Below are 19,134 nucleotides of genomic sequence, written 5' to 3'. Positions count from 1 at the left end.
ACCCATAATAATTATTGCACCCTGTGTATCTGCAGCATTTTTCAAAAATATTCCATGAAATGTTGACTTTCTGCCAGACCTAACCAAATCAGTCATTTTCATTACTAATACATGAAAAGGTTTTACTCAAGGAAACAATTTAGGGAAAAACATAAACTGCTTCCTTGCCAAGCTTTAGATGAGGAGATTGATACCAGTTAGCCTAGCTTAGCATAAAGACTGCAAACTGAACGTTTCCTCACCATCTAAAGTCGTTTCACCACATGACAGTGAGTAACTACTGTCACCATTCCACGGGATCCGAAAGGATCTAAGCGCCCGTCTCTCTCCACCTTGTGTTCTGTTTGGTTTCTTCTCGTCACATTCGGATGAACAATGTGACAAACCAACACTGATTTTGGATCATACACACACAAAAATATATATGTACTTTTTTAAAGTGCCCAACGTGCCTCCCTTATGATATATTGCTTCACGCCTGTGAATTTATGATTGGAGGCACATTTTAACTGACAGAACAGAGAGTTTTTCAGAAAAATTGAAACAACTGTACAGTACAGTACATATCTGACCTGACACAGTGTTTATAGCCACACATCTGTCCCACTTTCCAGAGGTATTTCTTTTTAAAGCCATGGACATTCAGCGTCTCGGGCGTGGTACACATGTAAATGCAGCTCACAATTAGAATTCACTGTTCGGGTTTGGTGCAGGTACATTCATCTCCTGAGGTGATGATCAATCGGAATCATCCCTGTTTGGCACAGTCAGTCAGTCCGTGGCTGCACTGGGAGCATCACTACTCTTATTTCCTGTTCGAACAGAGTTTATTATCGGAACCACACCCCCCCTACTCAGCCTGCTGTCTGCGACCTGAGCCCATGATCATTTAAACCATGAATTTGCGGTGTGCACAACAGGGCAACCAGGCGTACATCTTTTTTCACTGCGGTGCAGCAGGTGAGAATTAGTTATTGCAAAGAATAAAACTCAGACTAAATGCACATTTGTCAGTGTTCAGGAGAAACAGGCCATTTCCGCGAAGAGGCACATACTAAGCAACGGGAATATGTAGGCACCGATCCAGGCGTAGCCTATAGAATCCAGAGCCACGTCACCAAACAGTGCTAAGCCTTAGCGAGGGTTAGCACAATGGAAGTAGCATGGCGTAGAATGGGATTTACAGTTAACCTCAGCGCTGACGCTACCAGTGTTAGTATATTAGAGCATGTTTTTACCAGAAAGACTGTTTTCAAGCACTGTGTCTAAATACTGCCCCATGTTGCAACATGCTTAAAATGCATTGGTTATTTGTCTTAAAAGCAGCAGCATCGTCGGGGGGGTCATTCGTTTATCTAAAGGTCGGGGAGATGCTTCAGGGGATTGCCTATCATTTCATTTCAGAAGCTGGTTGTATTATTACTGTCTGCTGAGTTTTATAAATTGTTGTTGCAAAGATGTAGACGTCCTCGCCAGCTGAGGAGCATAGAAGCACTAACAGGCACCTGTGTTTATATCAAGCAAAGAGAAGGTACAAGATGAAGAACGAGGCTGAATCCTAAAATATTTTGTCATTATAGCCTTTTTGCTACTGTACTGCTTTACAGTTGTCTTTTTTTTAAACAAATCGGACCATATACTGAGTGTTTTGTTACAAATGGATCTGTAGATCTGTCAAATAGAACTGCTTGAAATTATAGCATACGATTATAATTTCAAATTCAAATATTGATTTTGTCTACCATGGCCTATTGCGAATTTCATTCATTCATCGTCTACCGCTTTATCCATTTAAGGGTCGCGGGGGGTCGCTGGAGCCAATCCCAGCTAACATTGGGCGAGAGGCGGGGTACACCCTGTACAGGTCGCCAGCCTATCGCAGGGCCACATACAGACACGGACAATCATTCACTCTCACATTCACACCTACGGTCAATTTAGAGTCTCCAATGAACCTAACCCCATTCTGCATGTCTTTGGTGTGTGGGAAGAAGCCGGAGAACCCGGAGAGAACCCACGCATACACGGGGAGAACATGCAAACTCCACACAGAAAGGCCCTGGTTGAACCGGGATTCGAACCCAGAACCTTCTTGCTGTGAGGCGAAGGTGCTAACCACTACACCACCGTGCAGCCCCTATTGCGAATTTGCTGTTTATTTAATCAGGATTCAGCCTATCGCTTTGTTCCCCTAATTCAAGCACTTTAAGAAATGTAACTTTGTTTCGACCTCAGGTGAGACACATTCAAAGATTATTATATATTTTTTTAATTCAATGTACTCTGGCTGTGGCAACACACAATTTGATATGTTTGGGGAACAAGTTAAACAGTGCACAACAGTGCAATGACACGCAACTTTTTTACCCACATAAGTGTGCAAATTATATAAAACATCCCCAAGAGTTAATAAAATGTGCACATAATTTGGTTTTAATCAAATGAGTTCAAAAATAAACCATCTACCAGAAACATAGGGCTTACTTACTAAGCTTAAACTTACTGCACAACCAGTATAAACACACACGACCCCTGCCAGTCCCAAAAATGTGGTTTCCTTCGTGCTCTTGAATAAGTATCAAATGGTCAAAGCACAAACACAAAATCAAAGACAACTATGGTGAAGGACATTCGTACAACCGTTTGGATACAACTGCTTGGCAAGAATGTATCAGATGATGATTTTATGGACGGTAATAATAAGAACGACGACACATCCATTAGTAAATCAACAAATCTGCTGTTATAGGTGTAGGTTGTTGAAAAGCGGTCATCTTCCATCCTACTGTATTACTGTAAGTTTGCACTTTCTTCTATGTCAGACCAGTGTGTTTTGTTTCCACTGTCTATGATGAATTGTTAGTCTTGCAGTCAAAGCAGCGATTGACTTGCGAGTAATGTTTTTCATCAAGTTTATGCTCTGTGTGCCAGCTGGACACATTTCATTAAAAAGTAAAACAGTAAAAGTGCAGGGTTGCTTTATTTGTCTTAATTTTTGTCAACTGATATCAGACCAAGTTACTGGCTCCTTTCTGCTCACTCTGTAAAACACACACATACACACGAATATTGATTTTTTTCCAGCAATGTGCTGACCAAAGTGGGCAAAAGAGGTAGAGGTGAGGTGGTGGTCAAGGTGGGCTGTTTCCTGTAGGTGCAGGATCAGTTTGATATAATCTGCACACTTACTGCTCCGTGCACATATGGTAGACTTGTGTGCACACGGACATATTGCCACAGCCAGGCAGAGTTTTTAAGATTCCCACAAAAATGAAATTTCACGTGTTCAAAGACATGTGCATATGTATATGCAAAGACGATATGAGCACTGCTGTGGTTTGTATATACATGCACCTCCTCATTTCTTTTTTGGTGTTGGTTTTGTGTCAGCTTTGGATCCTGAGAGGCCATTTTCTGTGTTGTCGATCCCTGATGACGTTACAAGGCACTCCTTACTGCAGAGGGGTGTGAGGGAAAGGGAAGAAGACAGCGTTAGACGCGCAGAGCAAAAGCAGCCGAAAGAAACACGTCAAGAAACGACTCCAGCGTTTACAGTATCTGAGCTGTCCGAACACGCTGCCGAGCACCAAAATGTGCTCTGATGAAACAGTGCGAAATGGTTGCGTTGCTGATGAAAAACCCACGAGGGTGTGAAAACTCACTTTTTCTCCTCGAGTTTGGAAAGAATAAAGAGGGTTAAGTTCTTCAGCAACATGAAGCCCATCAACGCTGCGATGGCTCCGCCGACACAGGTGGCGATGATGATGGTCAGCGTTTTGTCCACCACCCGCACTGCAAACATTCACAAAAGACCACAGGGAGGAGGATTGAAGGAATCTACGTATATGTAAAGAATTTATTTTTAAAATGACCATTTATTAATACCAGTGCCATGCAGTGAGGACGCCCTGGCTGCTTTTTGTGCCGTCACAAGGCCTCCTAACAAGTTGGTACTGTACTTCCCAATGAGATTAAAGCTGCAGCTTTCTCCAAATGCCTTGAAAAACAAACTAACAGATTTTTAAGATGCACTGGATGATTAGGAACTTTGGTTATTTTGAAGCTACTGGTGTCACTCTCCCAGAAGCATTTTATTGATATCCAGCTGTTAGAAAATAATGATAATCCATTCAACGTCGGTGGTGGATTAAGCTTCCACCAAAAGCTACTTTAAAAATGGTGATTCTATGCCCATGAGGAGTGCCTGATTCAGGATTAATGTGGTCACCAGGTGGCTATTACACTATTTAATATTTTTGAAAAAAAATCCTTTTCTTTAAAGCGTAATGAGTCCATTGGAAGTGATTAACATAAATTGCATAACTAAAGCTACCTTTTGCTTAAAACCTAGAAAAATTGTTATTTTATGGGGAAGTAGAATTATCAACTCTCCTGGGCTGGATTTGATCTTTTCCTGTCGCCTCAGGATTCATGCCTTTTTTTTTGTAATTCAACATCAAAGGAATGCGTTTTTCTAGTTTAGATTCAAACCAGTATGCATTTCGTGGGGCCATCAAGCGAGGGCCAAGGAACTGTCTAGTGATGTATATATTTAAGTGCCTAACGGGAGGAAAATGAACTACAGCACACATGTCAGCACACAGCACCATAGACTTTGACCACTCACACTCGTCCACCACGATGAGGTGGAAGATGGCACTGTGATTCTTGCCCTTCTCTTTCGGGTTGCGTCCAAAACAAGTGTACTCGCCTCCGTCCTCGAAGGTGATGTTCCACAGCAAGATGGAGATGTTGTTGGCGCGGTTTTTGCCTATAAACTCCACCCGTTCTCGGTAAATGGTCACATGTGGCACATCGCTCTCTGACACGATCGTTGAATCGCACACCTGATAGAACCAGCAAGCTGTCAATCATCCCAAATGACCACTTGAAAGTTACCAAAAAACCTGAACATATCTCCCCACCCCCACCCCTCTCTCAGACATAAAGTTGTTACCTTCTGCATGGTGCCGTTTTCATTGAACTGCCAGTTGAAGTAGAGGTTCTCGATGCCGATACAGCTCGCGTATGTGCAAGGCAACATGACTGTGCTGCCATTCACCGCTTCGAGGAAGGGGATCTTCCCGACCAACATCTCAAGGGCCTGAGCAGACCAGGTGCCTGTGGATGAAGGGACATTTTGAAAAAACACAACAAGGTAAAGACTGTGCAGGGGAAGAATAATATCCAAATGTTTTAGAGCATTTTGATATTCTTAGTAAAGTAAATACATAAACATATACACACAAAGGCACTGGTACTGAATGTAATAGGGTTAGGGTTATGGGCATAAAGTGTTTATCACATATCATCACATTGACCATATATTGGTTAGGGGTTTATTGTCATGATTTTAATAACACATTATGGTGAGTGAACTGAGCAACACGACACCACAATGTCCTTGCTGTGACATTACTGTGAATAGGAGAGGATGCAATCTTCTGCTCCCCATGAAAACTCGAACTGTGACTGCACACCGGCGATATGCTCCCATCTAGTGTTTGAGGGGTAAACTACATCACTTACGAGGTGCTGTGCAGAACCAAAGGATTAGCAGACGTTATAGATTTTTTTTAATATACTCATGAACGTGATTAATGGTTGCAGGTGCAGCTGTTCTGCTCCATTTCCAACGTTGCCGTGCTCCTGCCCGCTGTTTCGTGCACACCGTGTTGTACGCTCTGCTCACAACATGCTCAAGGTCAGCGCCAGACAAGCACCATTGCAGCAAAATAAGAAGGCCATTGCTCAGAAACGGCTGAACCCAGGGCACACTGTATGTGGGGATGTTATTGATTCCTTCTCTTCTCCCTCTCTGCTTCTCACTCGCTCCTATCCTTCCCTCGGCTGGTCCAATGCAGCACAGTGATCTTGCAAAATTTAGTAATAGAGACAATGACAAGGGAGCAACAGCATCACACTCCTTCCCTCTGGTGCACATTATCATGTCACTCAGACGTGATCATATTTTTGTCCGTTAGACCCTGTTTCTATCACTGTCATTACTGAAGCTGCTGACCAGAGTCCAAGCACAAAACAAATGTGCATACAATACTGCAGCATCTATTCGTATTGACACAAAGTATCATCTTAGGTTTTAATAAAGGTTTGTTTTGTGAGCTTTGGTACTTGAGAAAAAAGTAGAACAGTTCTCTGCTCCAGTTTCTAGCCTCTATACATCAACTTAAGAGGAACATTATTTTATGAACACACACATAAACACACACACACACACACACACACACACACACACACACACACACACACACACTCACACACACACACACACATACACACATAAACATAATGAAAAAAATATATGCGGTCACAAAAAAAACCTCTAGCTATTATGAAATGCAAAGGCAGACCTTACACCAATGGCACACAATGGGATTTCTCTGAGGTTTTAAGACTTTGTTTTTAGATTTGAGATTAAAAAACTCCCAAAACAGATCAGATTCAGTAGAGATCAAATGTGTGAGAGAGAGATTTACAGTGAACTGAACACGAGAACATGGAACAACATTCAGAACTTTGCTTTGAACATGAAAACATCACGTTGGAAACTAGACTACAGAGACATAGGGTCACTACACTGCCTCGTCTCTGCGTCACAACAATTCACAGATGAAACTGTTTCCAGTTCTCTGATAATCACTGTCTCACTCTGTTCCACATCCAGCTTCCACACTTGTAGTTGTATATTTGAGTCTGATTTCCAGCAGTTGTGTCAACATGTTGATATGTTAATACTAACTGACCAGTATGTGTAAAGTACAGTGAGGTGCCTTCCACAGAGGAAAACAAATATGATCCGGGATGTCATGTGCTTGGCGTCTGGAGAACTTTATCATGTTAGACACGCTGTCTTACTCTTGGGCCTCCTGCATCTGCTGATTCTAAGTCTACCATGCAGTTTTTGTTTGATGGCCCAAACGTTACATCTTAAATAAAGACAACAGCTGCGAGCAAGAAGCAGCTATCCAGGTTCTGAAAGAACACATTAACACCCGGAAACACTATGCCACACTATGTGTTTGAATGCATCACATTTATATTTTTTATTTAATTTCAGGCTTTCATTTCATTGACTTTACTAAACTGTGAATGCTTGTTTGATTTTTTTTTTTAGCCTGCAATTCCCACATATGATGTCACAGATCATAGTCTTATGGACGTTATAATCACGTCCATAGACGTTATAAATTTCACAGGTATTTCTCTTGAAAAGTTTCAGAAATTCTTTATTGGAGGTGACCGGTTGGTGATCTGATGATCAAGATGATCTGTATTTACACCTTTACTGTGTATCCACCACACCATCAACCCCATGGTAAGAGACTGTCTAGGAATCTATGTGCTGGATATCATATCCACATGCTATACACCGCCACACACAATAAACACAAAAAAAGATGGTTTGCTGGACACTGCTCCGAGTGACTCTGCTGCTCCATTACTGCAGATATGCTCCATCAAAATACCGTGTGGATGGCGGGGCCTGGGTTGTCTGACACAGCCTTTCCAATCACAGGGTCACTCAAATCTACTGGCCTTTCCTTTTGTGAAATCCCACTCCAAACTAACAGGGATCACAGATAACACCGAACCCTTTAATGGCGACAACATTCTTAACTCTATCGGCCACAGACTTTATTCCTAGTTCGTCATAGCCTTGACCTGTGTCAGTGTAACACAATGTTCCCTCTTGGTCCAACCAGTGCAAAGTCACCAAAGTAAAATCTCTACGCAAACACCTCCGACACACAAAATGAATGCACTTGCATCTAAAACCTACTGCATGTAGGTCAGATGCAGATGAAGGTCAGGATCAGACAAGCTACAGCAAAAACAAATCCAGAATAATATCCGGCACAATATTTTGGGCACTATAAAAAGTAGCAAGAAAAAGAAACAACAGCTGAAGAGGGACTGTTGAGCTCTGGTTTAATGAGCAAAGAGCGAACACAGGGAGGTTAATGTGCAGTATAGAGACAGACATTACCAAGCAGTACAGAGAAGATCAGGCCGACGGCTGTGCGTGAAGGGCCCGGCCTCGGGGGTTCAACCCCAACACCCGGCGCCGCCATGGCAGCCAGATCTGCTCCAAAACAAGTACTGCTGCAAGATCCGGCCCAGGCTCAGCACAGCCTGCAGAATAACCCTGAGCAGAACGTAGCCTCTCTGGTTGCGCTGGATCTTGAAATTTGGAAGCTGCTGTCTGGCTCCTAAATGAGGCACATCCCAGTGTTGCACCTAGTGGTCCTTGGTGTCGTGAGCCTTGTTGCCAGCCCCTGCCGCACTCTGGAGGATGAGAGGGCAGACAGAGGGCAGAGGAGAAAAGATTGGAGAGAGAAGAGAAGGGAAGGATGGATAGAGTTAATCAACAGAAATACCAAAACAGCACATTGAATCACAAGAGAGACAGTTGAGTAAAGATTTTGTGCACAGAGGAAGTGTGTGCGTGCATGTTTCCTGCATGCGTGTCTGCACACGTCACTTTGAATGCTATCAGGCTACAGCAGACACAAGGAGCATGATTCGATTGGCAAGTGCAGTTCAAGTTTGTTGGTCATGCCTACCTTGCTCTGCAGCCGGTGCTCGCTCAGAGGCAGAGGCAGCGTGGACAGGACGACGGCGAGGCGGCAGAACGCTCACTGCGCACAGCCAGGGTTCACTCAAGGAGAATCTGCCAGCGAGCACTTTCACTGCAGAGACAGCAACATTGCAGTGCCAGCCAGGAGGAGAGACAATTAGAGAGGGAGAGGGGGGAGACAGACAGAGAGAGAGGGAGAGAGAGACCACTACGCAGAGACACAGAGGGACGGGAGGAAAAGCCGCCGCTTTTGTTTCTCCCCAGCAGAGCCCCAGTGAAGCTGACTCCTCTTTCTGCCCCTCTGGCTATTCCACAACTTTTCCCTGTCCTCTCCATTGGCTGCATGCCACCTCTCTCTCTCTCTCTCTCTCTCTCTCTCTCTCTCTCTCTCTGCCCCATCCCTCTGCCTCCCCTCCCTCACCTGCCTCCACATCCCTCTTGTTCTCTTTCTCTCCTTCATCACCCCTGTTCACTCCTCTTTTCTCTCTCTCTCTGCTACTCCCACCCCCCCCCCCCCCCCTCTCTCCCCCTCCTCCCCATCTCCTGACGCGGGGCGTGTACGCAGCCTCTCGTCAGAGTGTTTGTGAAGATCAGAGAAAAGTTCTGCAGTGCAGGTTGAGGAGGGGGTTGAATAATGCAGCCCCGAGTGCTTCATTCATAAATAGACAGGTTTCCTTGACTGCACAACATCAAAACTCAGCATTAAAAAAAAATCACAGTGAGAGGGGAACAATGCAGTTACTCTCTTTCATACGAACACAATTCAAAATGTCTGATTGTTCCCTTCTTTTATTTTTTCCATGCACTTCTCCTTGGATTGACAGAGTTCCTCCTCTCCTCTCCTCTGCTCATATTCCCCTGGCTCAGGATATTCACCAGCCACATCCACCGGTAATGTTTGCATGTATGTGTGTGTGTGTGTGTGTGTGTGTCATGTGTCCCACTCGATGCCCAGAAGGTCAAACTGTCATGTATATCATAGACGTTCACTACTCTCTTGTGATCAGGGTGATGCAGATGAACGCGCATTTATGACATGAGGTGGTGTGTGCGGTCATTTCTTTTTCTTTCTTTTTTTTTACAATATGCTTTTACAATATCTCCTTTTTAAAATGAACAAGCACATCAGTCAACGACGGCGTACGGATGCCTTGTCTGCACTATTCACTGCAGGATGTGATGGAGAAGGTGCTTAGCGCAGAGTTTCCAGATTTGATTAGTCAGGTTTTGAACTGACTGACGTTGCAGTCATACACTTAAAACATTATGCCTGTCAGTCTCCACCCATTACTGTAAACTGAAACTGACTAAATAGTAATAACGGGTTATTAGGGGGAGAAAAAGAGGTTGGCAAGAGGATAAATACAATTTCCCCCTGGAGCATTGGGAGTGCTAACAAGGATACAACTGAGACCATGTGACAGAGTTTGCCATCTGAGCCAAGGAGCAGTTACACATGAGGCAGAGGACACCGGGACAACTGCACATCCATGCTGGACGTCCGGGCTGTTTATTCCATGCTTATAGACATTTTTCAGTGAAAGAAAAGGTAAAGTTTGCAACTCTGAGGGGCTGCAACTCAAGTTTACATTTGCAGATTCAACGCATTTGTATTTTACTTGACTTTTACTGCACTAACTATCAATTATTCATTAAGGTGTTTTTTATGTACAGCAGCTACATATGGAGGGGGATTTTTTTTACAAGCTCAGGCATAGCTTACAGTACTTTTAGTCAGATATATAAATCTTTAATTACAGTTTGTTTTTATTTATTTTTTGCTTCATAGTGTTAGATTAAGTAGAGCTGGCATCGCTCCAAAAAAAATAATTACTGAGCAAAACTAAGGAAAGGGTGTAAAGTGAACAAAGCTAATGCCACTGTGTTTGATCAAACAATATTGAGAGCATGATTTCAGTTATCACCTGCAGGGTGTGGAAAAGAAACCCCAGAGGACTACAAACATTCACCAATGATAAGCGCTGATATCGAGTGTGGTGTGAGGAGGGAGAGCAGAGGGCTGTTTCATGGGTGTGGAGCTCTGAGTGACAGACAGTGGCCGGGCTGCAGGCTCACTGCTCTCCTCTACCCGGCCCCTCCACTGGAGTATCAATGCAGCAGCTGTGGGAACTCTTCCAGAACTGCAACACGAAAAAAAAAAGAAAAGAGCAGCATAGCCTGCTGCAGAAAGACAGGATGCTGCTGTAGACCTGTGCAGGATGACTGTACCTACACACACAGCATGCCCGTGGACAATCATAACTCACACAAACATAATCACACCACACATGTACTGATATTCATTAGTATGTGTATTATGTTAGTTTTCATATTTTCCAATTCGATGCACAGAAGTGTCATCTACTGTACTCTCACTGCAGCAAAATGTCTGCTGCTCCACACAGACGTGGGCACACATCTCAGCTCTTACTGTACATACAGTATATTAATTGAGAGCGACACAAATGTGTTCATGTACAGTGAAAACTAAAATATTCAGTGCTGGGCGAAATATCCAGATCTTTTACTTTGGTAGAAGTACCAGTGCAACACTGTAAAAATACTCCACTATAAATAAAAGTGCTGCGGTAACCGTACTCAAGAGGAAGTACAGACATATGATCAACAAATTGTGTAAAAAAAAAAAAAACACTTAACTAAGCCATACAATGACCAAACCTGTTTAACATGGCATATTTTCATTTAAAAACTAAGTACAATCGACAGTCAATGCAGACTAAACAAAACAGTCAGTGTGGAGAAGCCTGTCATATCCGTGTCGTCCCAGACAGGTTGCCACATGTTGCCGGTGAGCGCCTGCGATGTTTGACAAAAGCGGATTTCACGCAGAGATTGTATTTCAGAGAATTTATTATGATCCTACACGTGTATACATGTGCCTTAGACAAAGAGTCCCAAAACAGTCAAACATGCAGCAGAAACCTCAGCACTGTCAACCTCGGATGATTCACCTTCAGCAGTCCATTGGCACAACAGTTGCCTCTTTGTTCATTTCTTTCTGGGTGTTAGAGGAGTCCCTGCATCTTACCTGCTGTGAGCTGGGCGTTGGAGGCCGCATCACACAGATTCACTTCTGATTTACTTCTAATGTGGCAAACTTGTCAGCCTCTGTCGCAGAACCACAGCCTTGGCCTCGGTTCGGGTCAAATTAACCTGTTTCTAAATAAAAAAATAAAAAAAATTCTGTTTTTTTCATCCTGAAACTCCATGGCCTTGGCTTATTTTCTGTAAAGAACATGTAAAAGGGAAAAATTATAATTTAGTGGACATGCTACAATGCCCCCCACGCATTTATCAACGCACACACACACACACACACACACAACCAAGGGCACCAACACGTGGAAGCTTATGCATACCCGTACAGGTACACCATACGCCTGCACACCAGGGGAGGGACAAAACAGATAAATAGCTCTACATCACAGTGTATTGGTCACCTCCACTTCAATCCTCCGCTGGCAATATTAGCAATAGACTTAGCAAAGGATTCACAGCTAAGGGGGCGTTGGAGATAATGTCAGATGAGAGTGAGTGGAATGGTATGGAACTACAGAGGAGTATGTTTCAGGACATGAAGATGATGAAGAAATAAACCCAAATAATGTCCCGGGTCAATTTGATGCGAACAGTACTTAAAGGGTCCAGAAAAGGGAACATAACAAGGTTAAAAAACCCTTTCAAGAGTTTTGAAAATCAAGCCAAAGCTCTCTAAGTTGAAGAGCTCACATTGTGGAAATAGAGTGTGATTACATGTGCAGTAACTGTCTTCCAGTAATGTATGTTAAATAAAGATATTTATATTCACTTAATGATATGTGTAGTATGTGTAATTTCCTCCGTCGTAAGAAGAGGGATATGAAAGCATGTTTAAATTCAACAGAAAAAAAATACTGTAACTCAAGCGCCATGAACAAATAAGCCATAATACCACCAGGGGGTGATGTGATGTACCTCTTCATTATATGGATTTATGATTACAGCACTGGAAAGACTCACAGATTTCACAGGGAGTAAGTGATTTAACTGTGATACCTGTGGTATTCTCAAGATTGCTCAGCTGTTAACTGCCACTGAAAAGTTAAAACTGAAGTACTAAAAATAATGTTCCAGTGTGAATATTACAACCAATTTCCTATACAGATCATCTCATTTCAAAAGACTTCTTGAGAAAACATTTTAAACAAGTTGATAAAATATCAGACAATATGACTTTGAAACTGTAATAAAGCAGGAGCTGCATGCGTATGACTGGCGTGTGACTGTACGGTCATGTGTGACACACACGGGAGTGGCTGGTTGTTCACACGCCCTCAGCCAATCTGTTCACCTCATGAGCTGACCTCTTCCTGACCGTATTCAACAAAATATACACCATGCTACTAAACAATTTCAAAAACGGTAATTTTATTTTAAAGGCTTTACACAGAGATAAATGTGACAGCATTTCAGGACTTGATTTTTAACAAAAAAAAGTGTAAAGCTCTGCTTATTTTAACACTATGTACAAAATGAAAATACAAAACCACGGCAGTGTTGCCGAAGCAGTAAACAACTTGCGTACTCTCTCACTCATACATCTCATTCTGGATTTTCTACGAGATAAAATTAATTTTTAAAAAAAGACTACACCCATTCTCTCAATTGTTTTCCAACAACCTGCGGAATCCTCCAGACACAGAAGTTAAAAGATATTTTTTAAAGATACATGAGCTTTGTCTGCTCTCGGCTGGCGCTTTTAGGACGTGAACAGGAGAAATGGGTGATGTGGCAGTGGAGCTGATAGATAAACACGGTGTGTGTGTGTATCTGTGTGTGTGTGTGTGATTCATGAATTTTCACATCGATCTGAGACAATACATTTCAGGTAGCAGCAGTTTGGAAACAAAAGTCAAATTAGCACAAAGTGGCCAAGTTACAGTCGTCGTGTACATTCCATCGATCCACATCCATACAATTGGCAAAAGATAGAGGGGCCCTTTTTTTGAAATTATATAAACAAAGTCTGTTTTTGGGAGAAACACTAGGTATCTAGAAACAATGCATTAAGCTCCTTTTTGCTCCAGTGAGAGCCCAGAAATCGCCCCATGCGATGCCACTTGAGTCAGAATTGGCTGCGTCTGAAGAGTGCAAGTTTAAAACGAAGAAAAAAAATCTGCGGGTGTGGAATTAGAAATGCATGTGCTCACCAGACCTCTGTAGCCCGCTCCTCACCTCTGCCTGAGGTCAGCAGCTATAGCCTATACTATAATACACCTGAATCTCCAAACATGGCAGTGTTCGAATAGCAGTGTGGGTAATGTAGGCACCAGGTTTTGACAAGGAAGAAGCGAGCGCAGAAAAAAGCTGCTGCATTGAATTTGATCAATTTTTTTAACTGTCCATCGACAGTCCGTCAGTGTTACATGAGTACAACGGCAATCAACTCTTTTTAGCATTAAATAAATTACACGTGAACAATTAAATGTTAATGAACATCACTAATGTTGGTGATATATCGGGAAAGAGGATTCTCATCACCAGCGTTCATTTAATCATCATCACCCCCACCGCCATCGTCATCGTCATCGTCATCATCGTCGTCGTCGTCGTCGTCGTCGTCGTCGTCATCGTCCTCTTCGAGGTCCTCCTCCTCCTCATCATCTCCGCTGCTGGGCTCAAACTCTTCATCATCTGAACTAACGGCTTCTTTCTTCTCCTTCGCAACTTTTAGATGAGCTGCCTCTTCCAGTGTACTGACCCAACCCCCATAAAACAAATTCAGTACAATCACACACACACACGCGCGCGCATGCACGCACGCACACACGCGCACACATGTAAACAGTGCGATGGGAAATTTGTGTATAAATTGGTGTGCGAGTGGAAAGTGCCACGAATAAACAAAAGGTCCACATCGGTTTACCTCAGCGAACATCGGTAGCCATAAAAACAAGGACGACTATTAAAAGAATACAATACCCAAAATCCTCAGCGTGAAGTAAACCCAGCCAGAGTACCACCGAGAATTGATTCACTGCTTCTTTCAGTGGACAGAGATGACCAAAACATCGGTTTCTCCACCAAAACCACCGTGGTTCTCTGGGCTCAAAGTCTCAGGGTTAGTACAATTCTTCACGTTTGTGTTCACAAATCAAAGTGGCACATACTGTGAAGCTGCGGTTCTCACAGACAGAAGGGGGGTTATTCCCAGAAAAAAGTCCATGTGCTCTTATCTGCAATATCTTGCAAAATGAATCCCTAAGTAGAAGGCAGTAGAGAGGACGACTCAATTCACCACAGCAGTATCATGTCTTGAGTGCCATTGTGCTATTTATGAATTAAATTTTTACTTTCAATAGATGATTAAGTGAAAACTCTAAAAACTAAAATGAGAAATGATTTAGAGAAATTATAATCAAAACACATTTAACTGCTTGTTCAATGGCTAAAGAGCGAATCAGCACTGCTGCTGTGAATTGAGGTTAATGACCAAGTTCAAAGACCCACACTCTGTTAGAAAAATCCATCCATATTTACATCTCTTAGTCTACAGTTAAAAAAACTCAGATACAATTCTGTTAGTTACAATCAATTTCAAAGTTTGGTAAAAATATATAAAAGTATTTGAAAGATTTGGATCAAATTGGTGGTGCATTATAGCGCTAATACTGAAGTAGATGAACTGTGATAATATCTGAGAGGTTCACATTGGAGGAGCAAAGATGGAAGAAAAAAGACACCGTCTCCCACCCACAACTTTCATTGGGCTCTTCCAGCACAGTGGACCCAAACAGCCAATCAGACTCCACACCAGTCCCGGAAAGAAGAGGAGCAGCGGCGCTCCGGCTCTCTGGCCCTCACCACACGGTCGGCTCCTTCCACTCGCGATCCCGTGGTTGCAGCTCAATGTCGCTTTCCATGCGCCTCTTCCTGTAGAACCTCACCGCCACAAAGATGCCGAGGAGGAACAGGATTACGCCGCAGGCGATTCCGACTATGAGCACCAGCAAGCTGAACTGAGAGAAAGACGCTGGCAGACGTGGTACAAAAAAAAAAAAAGAGTGGGAAAAGTGGGAAAAAGCAGCAGCGGAGAACACAACAGAGGTAAATAGAGATCCCTAGAGCGTCCAGTGGTTAAACACACTGTCATTTTACTTCCTGTAGAGAGGCCAGGATATTTCTACTACAACCTTCTAAATGCATTCGGAGAATAACCCACAAAGTTTTCTTTGACGTAGTTCCATTTTCCTCCAACTATAGAACAAGTCGTGCCGATGAAATATGACACACTTTTTTTCATTCCCCAGACGTCTCACCTTTGTTGACAACTGACAAGTTGATCTCTCCATTGCTGCCGTGCACATCTGGACGGTTGCGCACCTGGCAGATGTAGGTGCCGTTGAAGGTCGGAGGCACCTCATGCAGGGTGATGGAGGCGTCCCGTCGCATAATATCTCCCGACCACACTGCATGGCCTTTGAAACGCCCCTGCTTTGGAGGGTACGGTACCTCCTGGTAGTAAAACACCTGAGACACACACGCACACACACAAAACATGTCATGTAAAAGATAATTTAGTGTTCTGCTTATACAAAAAGGCAGCTGCCGTGGCTACGTTAGCTGTTGGCTGGCTAAAATTTCTACTATCCAAATATCAACCATAGCTCCGCCTGACGATAACTCTGAAGCGGCGTCTGTAAAACTATGGAAAACCTTTCCAGAACAACTCACTCGTTCTAAAATTAATCTCTGGACTGTCGCATTTTTTCAGTTATTAGGTGCATTTATATACCAAGAGTCATATTAACGTTAATATTAATTATTTCATGCTATTCGTATCTGCGGGCACTGAGGTGTGTTTAAGAATGTTCTGTTGTAAAAAAACATGATATAAAATAATATACTGCATGTGTCTCCATTAGCGGCAAGCCAACCAGCCACTGCGTACACTGAGAGCTGTTAAGAGTCATTGTATTGTATCAACCGCATACTGATAAAAGAATGATAATAATGAAATGCAAAGACAGCTTTTTTTCTTTAGAGAAAGCACAGTTTCTTCTCACCGACTCATCTGTTGCCGAATTAATGGGGCGGAAGTTCCAGGAGACTATGACCGACTGGGTGGACACGGGTTGACTGGAGCTGAAGGTGCACTTCAGTTTCACATTTGTCCCGTTGACCGCTTCCACATCGCCTGGAGTGTAAATATCTATTCCACTGACACGTCGCATCCCTGTGACGAAGACAAACCGAGTGAGAGAGAATACTCATTAGTGTGAAATCTCATACACAAACCTCCACTGACTGAACCCATGTTCAAGGGTCAGACTGCTCAGGTCCTCAGTTTCAGATCGGTTCATCAAACAACACAAACAATTGCTGGATTCTTCCACACCAAACTTATAATTCTTCACTGCTTAATAAACAGAAATGTCCTTGTTTGTAGCCATGACTTGGGTCACAATCTACCCTACCGCCGCTTTTTGAGATTGTGTGACCTGGTTTTCCACTTATCTGCATGACTTCACCAGGGCACTTACAGTACAGCAAACAGGAAATAAATAATTCTAAAAATCAAATAGCTGCTAAACATACTGCAGGTCACAGTACAGAGGTTCAAATAGACATCGCCCCTTGACAGGTACCTTAAAAACAAAAGGAGTATTACATATACAGTCTGAAAAAATTGGTTTGGATATTTATGATTCAAAGTCTTATTAGTGGCCCGCTTTTTCCTAACAGATCTCCATCGTGTTTTTTCCTGAAACCATGGTTAAGTATACCGCAACTACTCATCTCCCTGAAGGGTGGTGGTAAAGTTCAACGGTTTAGCTAAATCTGGATCACGCTGACGGCCACGGTGAAGAGCAGACCTGCAGACTCTTCCCGTGGATTAAAACATTCCTTCTAATAAACCACTGAGACGAGGAAGAAAAAGAAGAAGAAGAAGAAGAAAAAGAAGAAGGCAAGAAAGTGCCTTTAATCCTGGACCGAGAGGCATAAAAAATGTATGCCTGAAAAAGAAAATTAAAAAAAGATGAACACACACGGGTAGCATCTCAGACAAGTTTGAACAAATCAATATATTTCATACCTCCACGTCCATTTTCTGACAATAGAAACAGAAAAAAACATATGAATGAGAAAAGCTTCATTAGGAGTTCAGCTGTATCAAAAATACTGTATATGTGAGCACATTGTGTAGAAGAGAAGCAAAACAGATGAAGGGATGAAACCGACTGACAAAGATATGACAGTGACATGACCGAAGCAATTGTTCAAAGCATAATTTAAACAATGGTTTACAGAACTTTGACCATCCACGGTCCGGCTGCTCTGTATTCTAGTCTTCTTTCCCTTGAGCAAGAAGCTACTTCCACTGCTGCCGCTGCCAGGAAGGAAGCCTCGGCACATAAGGTTTCACCTTGAACACAAAAACTCTCTGAGATCACGGCAGTCAGATTTAGACTGAATGAATATGAAAACGTATTAGGACTTTCCAAGGCTCTGCGTGTAAATATTGTGGATGCGGGGCAAATGAAAACACGTCTGCGCTACTTGCAAGACAAGTTGTAGAGTAGTTACAATTTTCCGTAATATCTCCCACACTGTTCCATAAAAAAAGGGGCTCCACGTTATCCATCTGCCCTGACGCAATACAAACGCGACATTTACAGAAGAAGAAAAGAAACTCAAACGGTGCCACACTTTCCCTGTCATCAATTCAGCTGTTATTCATCTGTGCCCTTCTCGCCCTTTCCCACCATTCAACCACACAGTCTGGCTGTCCCTGCAGGCCAGGTGTTTCCCAGCGGGCCTGTCCGAACGGCTCCTCCGTGCTCGGCGTGTGCAGCGTGTGCGTTTGAGCAAAGCAAAACTCGATGTCAGCACAACGGGGGGGTTGGTATTGTGTCTTCGTCGAGGTCAAACACACTGTGTACCGCAGCTGCATGGGCCAGTGTTGGGGATTGTTCAACACAATTGTTTAGAGATTTGACAAAGCTCGTTGAAATCACACAACACTGCCGGGTTTCCACCCTTGTTACACCAACTGGTGGTACTGTATACTGCAGGACCTGTGAGGAATGCCTTGTGATTAATAGTTCTCTATCAAATAGCAATTCATGCCCTCAAGTTACAAAGCACCTTACTGCCAATTAGCACACTCGATATTCAGGACAAACTCAATGACCTAAATTCTCGTCATTTAGTTTGAAATTAGACTCAAGCAGCCCCATCGGTGTCAATCAAAGTATTTTTACAGAAAATGAGACAGACAGTGTCTAAAACAGCAGCGAGCATTGTCGCGTGCGCTGCTTGTTTGTTCCCACCACTCGTCGCCAAGGTCGGCGATCACACATCATATTTGAGTTGTTGAATTCTGCGGGGGCAGAAGGAAGTCACACATCCGGCCACTGTTCCATGGCATTTTCAAAAAAAATAACACTGACGAAGGATGATGCACTTTACCGGACATAATTACTAAATCTGGGTGGATACAATGACGTGGAATAACAGTCCGGCAGAAAACA

At 43.1% G+C, this 19,134-nt stretch overlaps 2 protein-coding genes across 2 annotated transcripts in view; both read right to left on the bottom strand.

The window, feature by feature from the left end:
• Positions 1-2,091: 2,091 nt before the first annotated feature.
• Positions 2,092-8,973, bottom strand: scn4bb (sodium channel, voltage-gated, type IV, beta b). The gene is made up of 6 exons (XM_035627102.2): positions 8,586-8,973; positions 8,009-8,307; positions 4,958-5,121; positions 4,628-4,847; positions 3,663-3,792; positions 2,092-3,455 (listed from the first exon to the last, which is right to left on the bottom strand). Exons 2-6 carry the CDS (start codon positions 8,091-8,093, stop codon positions 3,359-3,361), a joined length of 696 nt encoding a protein of 231 aa, XP_035482995.1. The 5' UTR covers positions 8,094-8,307; positions 8,586-8,973; the 3' UTR covers positions 2,092-3,358.
• Positions 8,974-13,007: 4,034 nt separating this feature from the next.
• The window catches only part of LOC118300769 (myelin protein zero-like protein 2), a 7,363-nt gene continuing 1,236 nt past the window's right edge, over positions 13,008-19,134 (bottom strand). Inside the window, exons 2-5 of the mRNA XM_035625493.2 lie at positions 16,666-16,835; positions 15,919-16,129; positions 15,464-15,632; positions 13,008-14,355 (exon numbers count right to left, since the gene is read on the bottom strand). Of these exons, the coding sequence (XP_035481386.2) occupies positions 14,151-14,355; positions 15,464-15,632; positions 15,919-16,129; positions 16,666-16,835 (755 nt within the window). The 3' untranslated portion in view covers positions 13,008-14,150. The remainder of the gene's footprint in view (positions 14,356-15,463; positions 15,633-15,918; positions 16,130-16,665; positions 16,836-19,134) is intronic.

This window comes from Scophthalmus maximus, chromosome 2 (genome assembly GCF_022379125.1).
Source record: "Scophthalmus maximus strain ysfricsl-2021 chromosome 2, ASM2237912v1, whole genome shotgun sequence".
Classification (NCBI taxonomy): Eukaryota; Metazoa; Chordata; class Actinopteri; order Pleuronectiformes; family Scophthalmidae; genus Scophthalmus; species Scophthalmus maximus.
The sequence above is the reverse complement of the archived record's forward strand: the minus strand, read 5'-3'. Positions and strand labels throughout refer to the sequence as shown.

Excerpts from the sequence above, each read along its gene's own strand:
- scn4bb (XM_035627102.2), bottom strand. The coding sequence starts at position 8,093 with ATGGCGGCGCCGGGTGTTGGGGTTGAACCCCCGAGGCCGGGCCCTTCA. Across the intron at positions 5,122-8,008 it reads GATCTTCTCTGTACTGCTTG|GCACCTGGTCTGCTCAGGCC; the intron begins GTAATGTCTGTC and ends CTTCATCCACAG. Across the intron at positions 4,848-4,957 it reads AAAACGGCACCATGCAGAAG|GTGTGCGATTCAACGATCGT; the intron begins GTAACAACTTTA and ends TGGTTCTATCAG.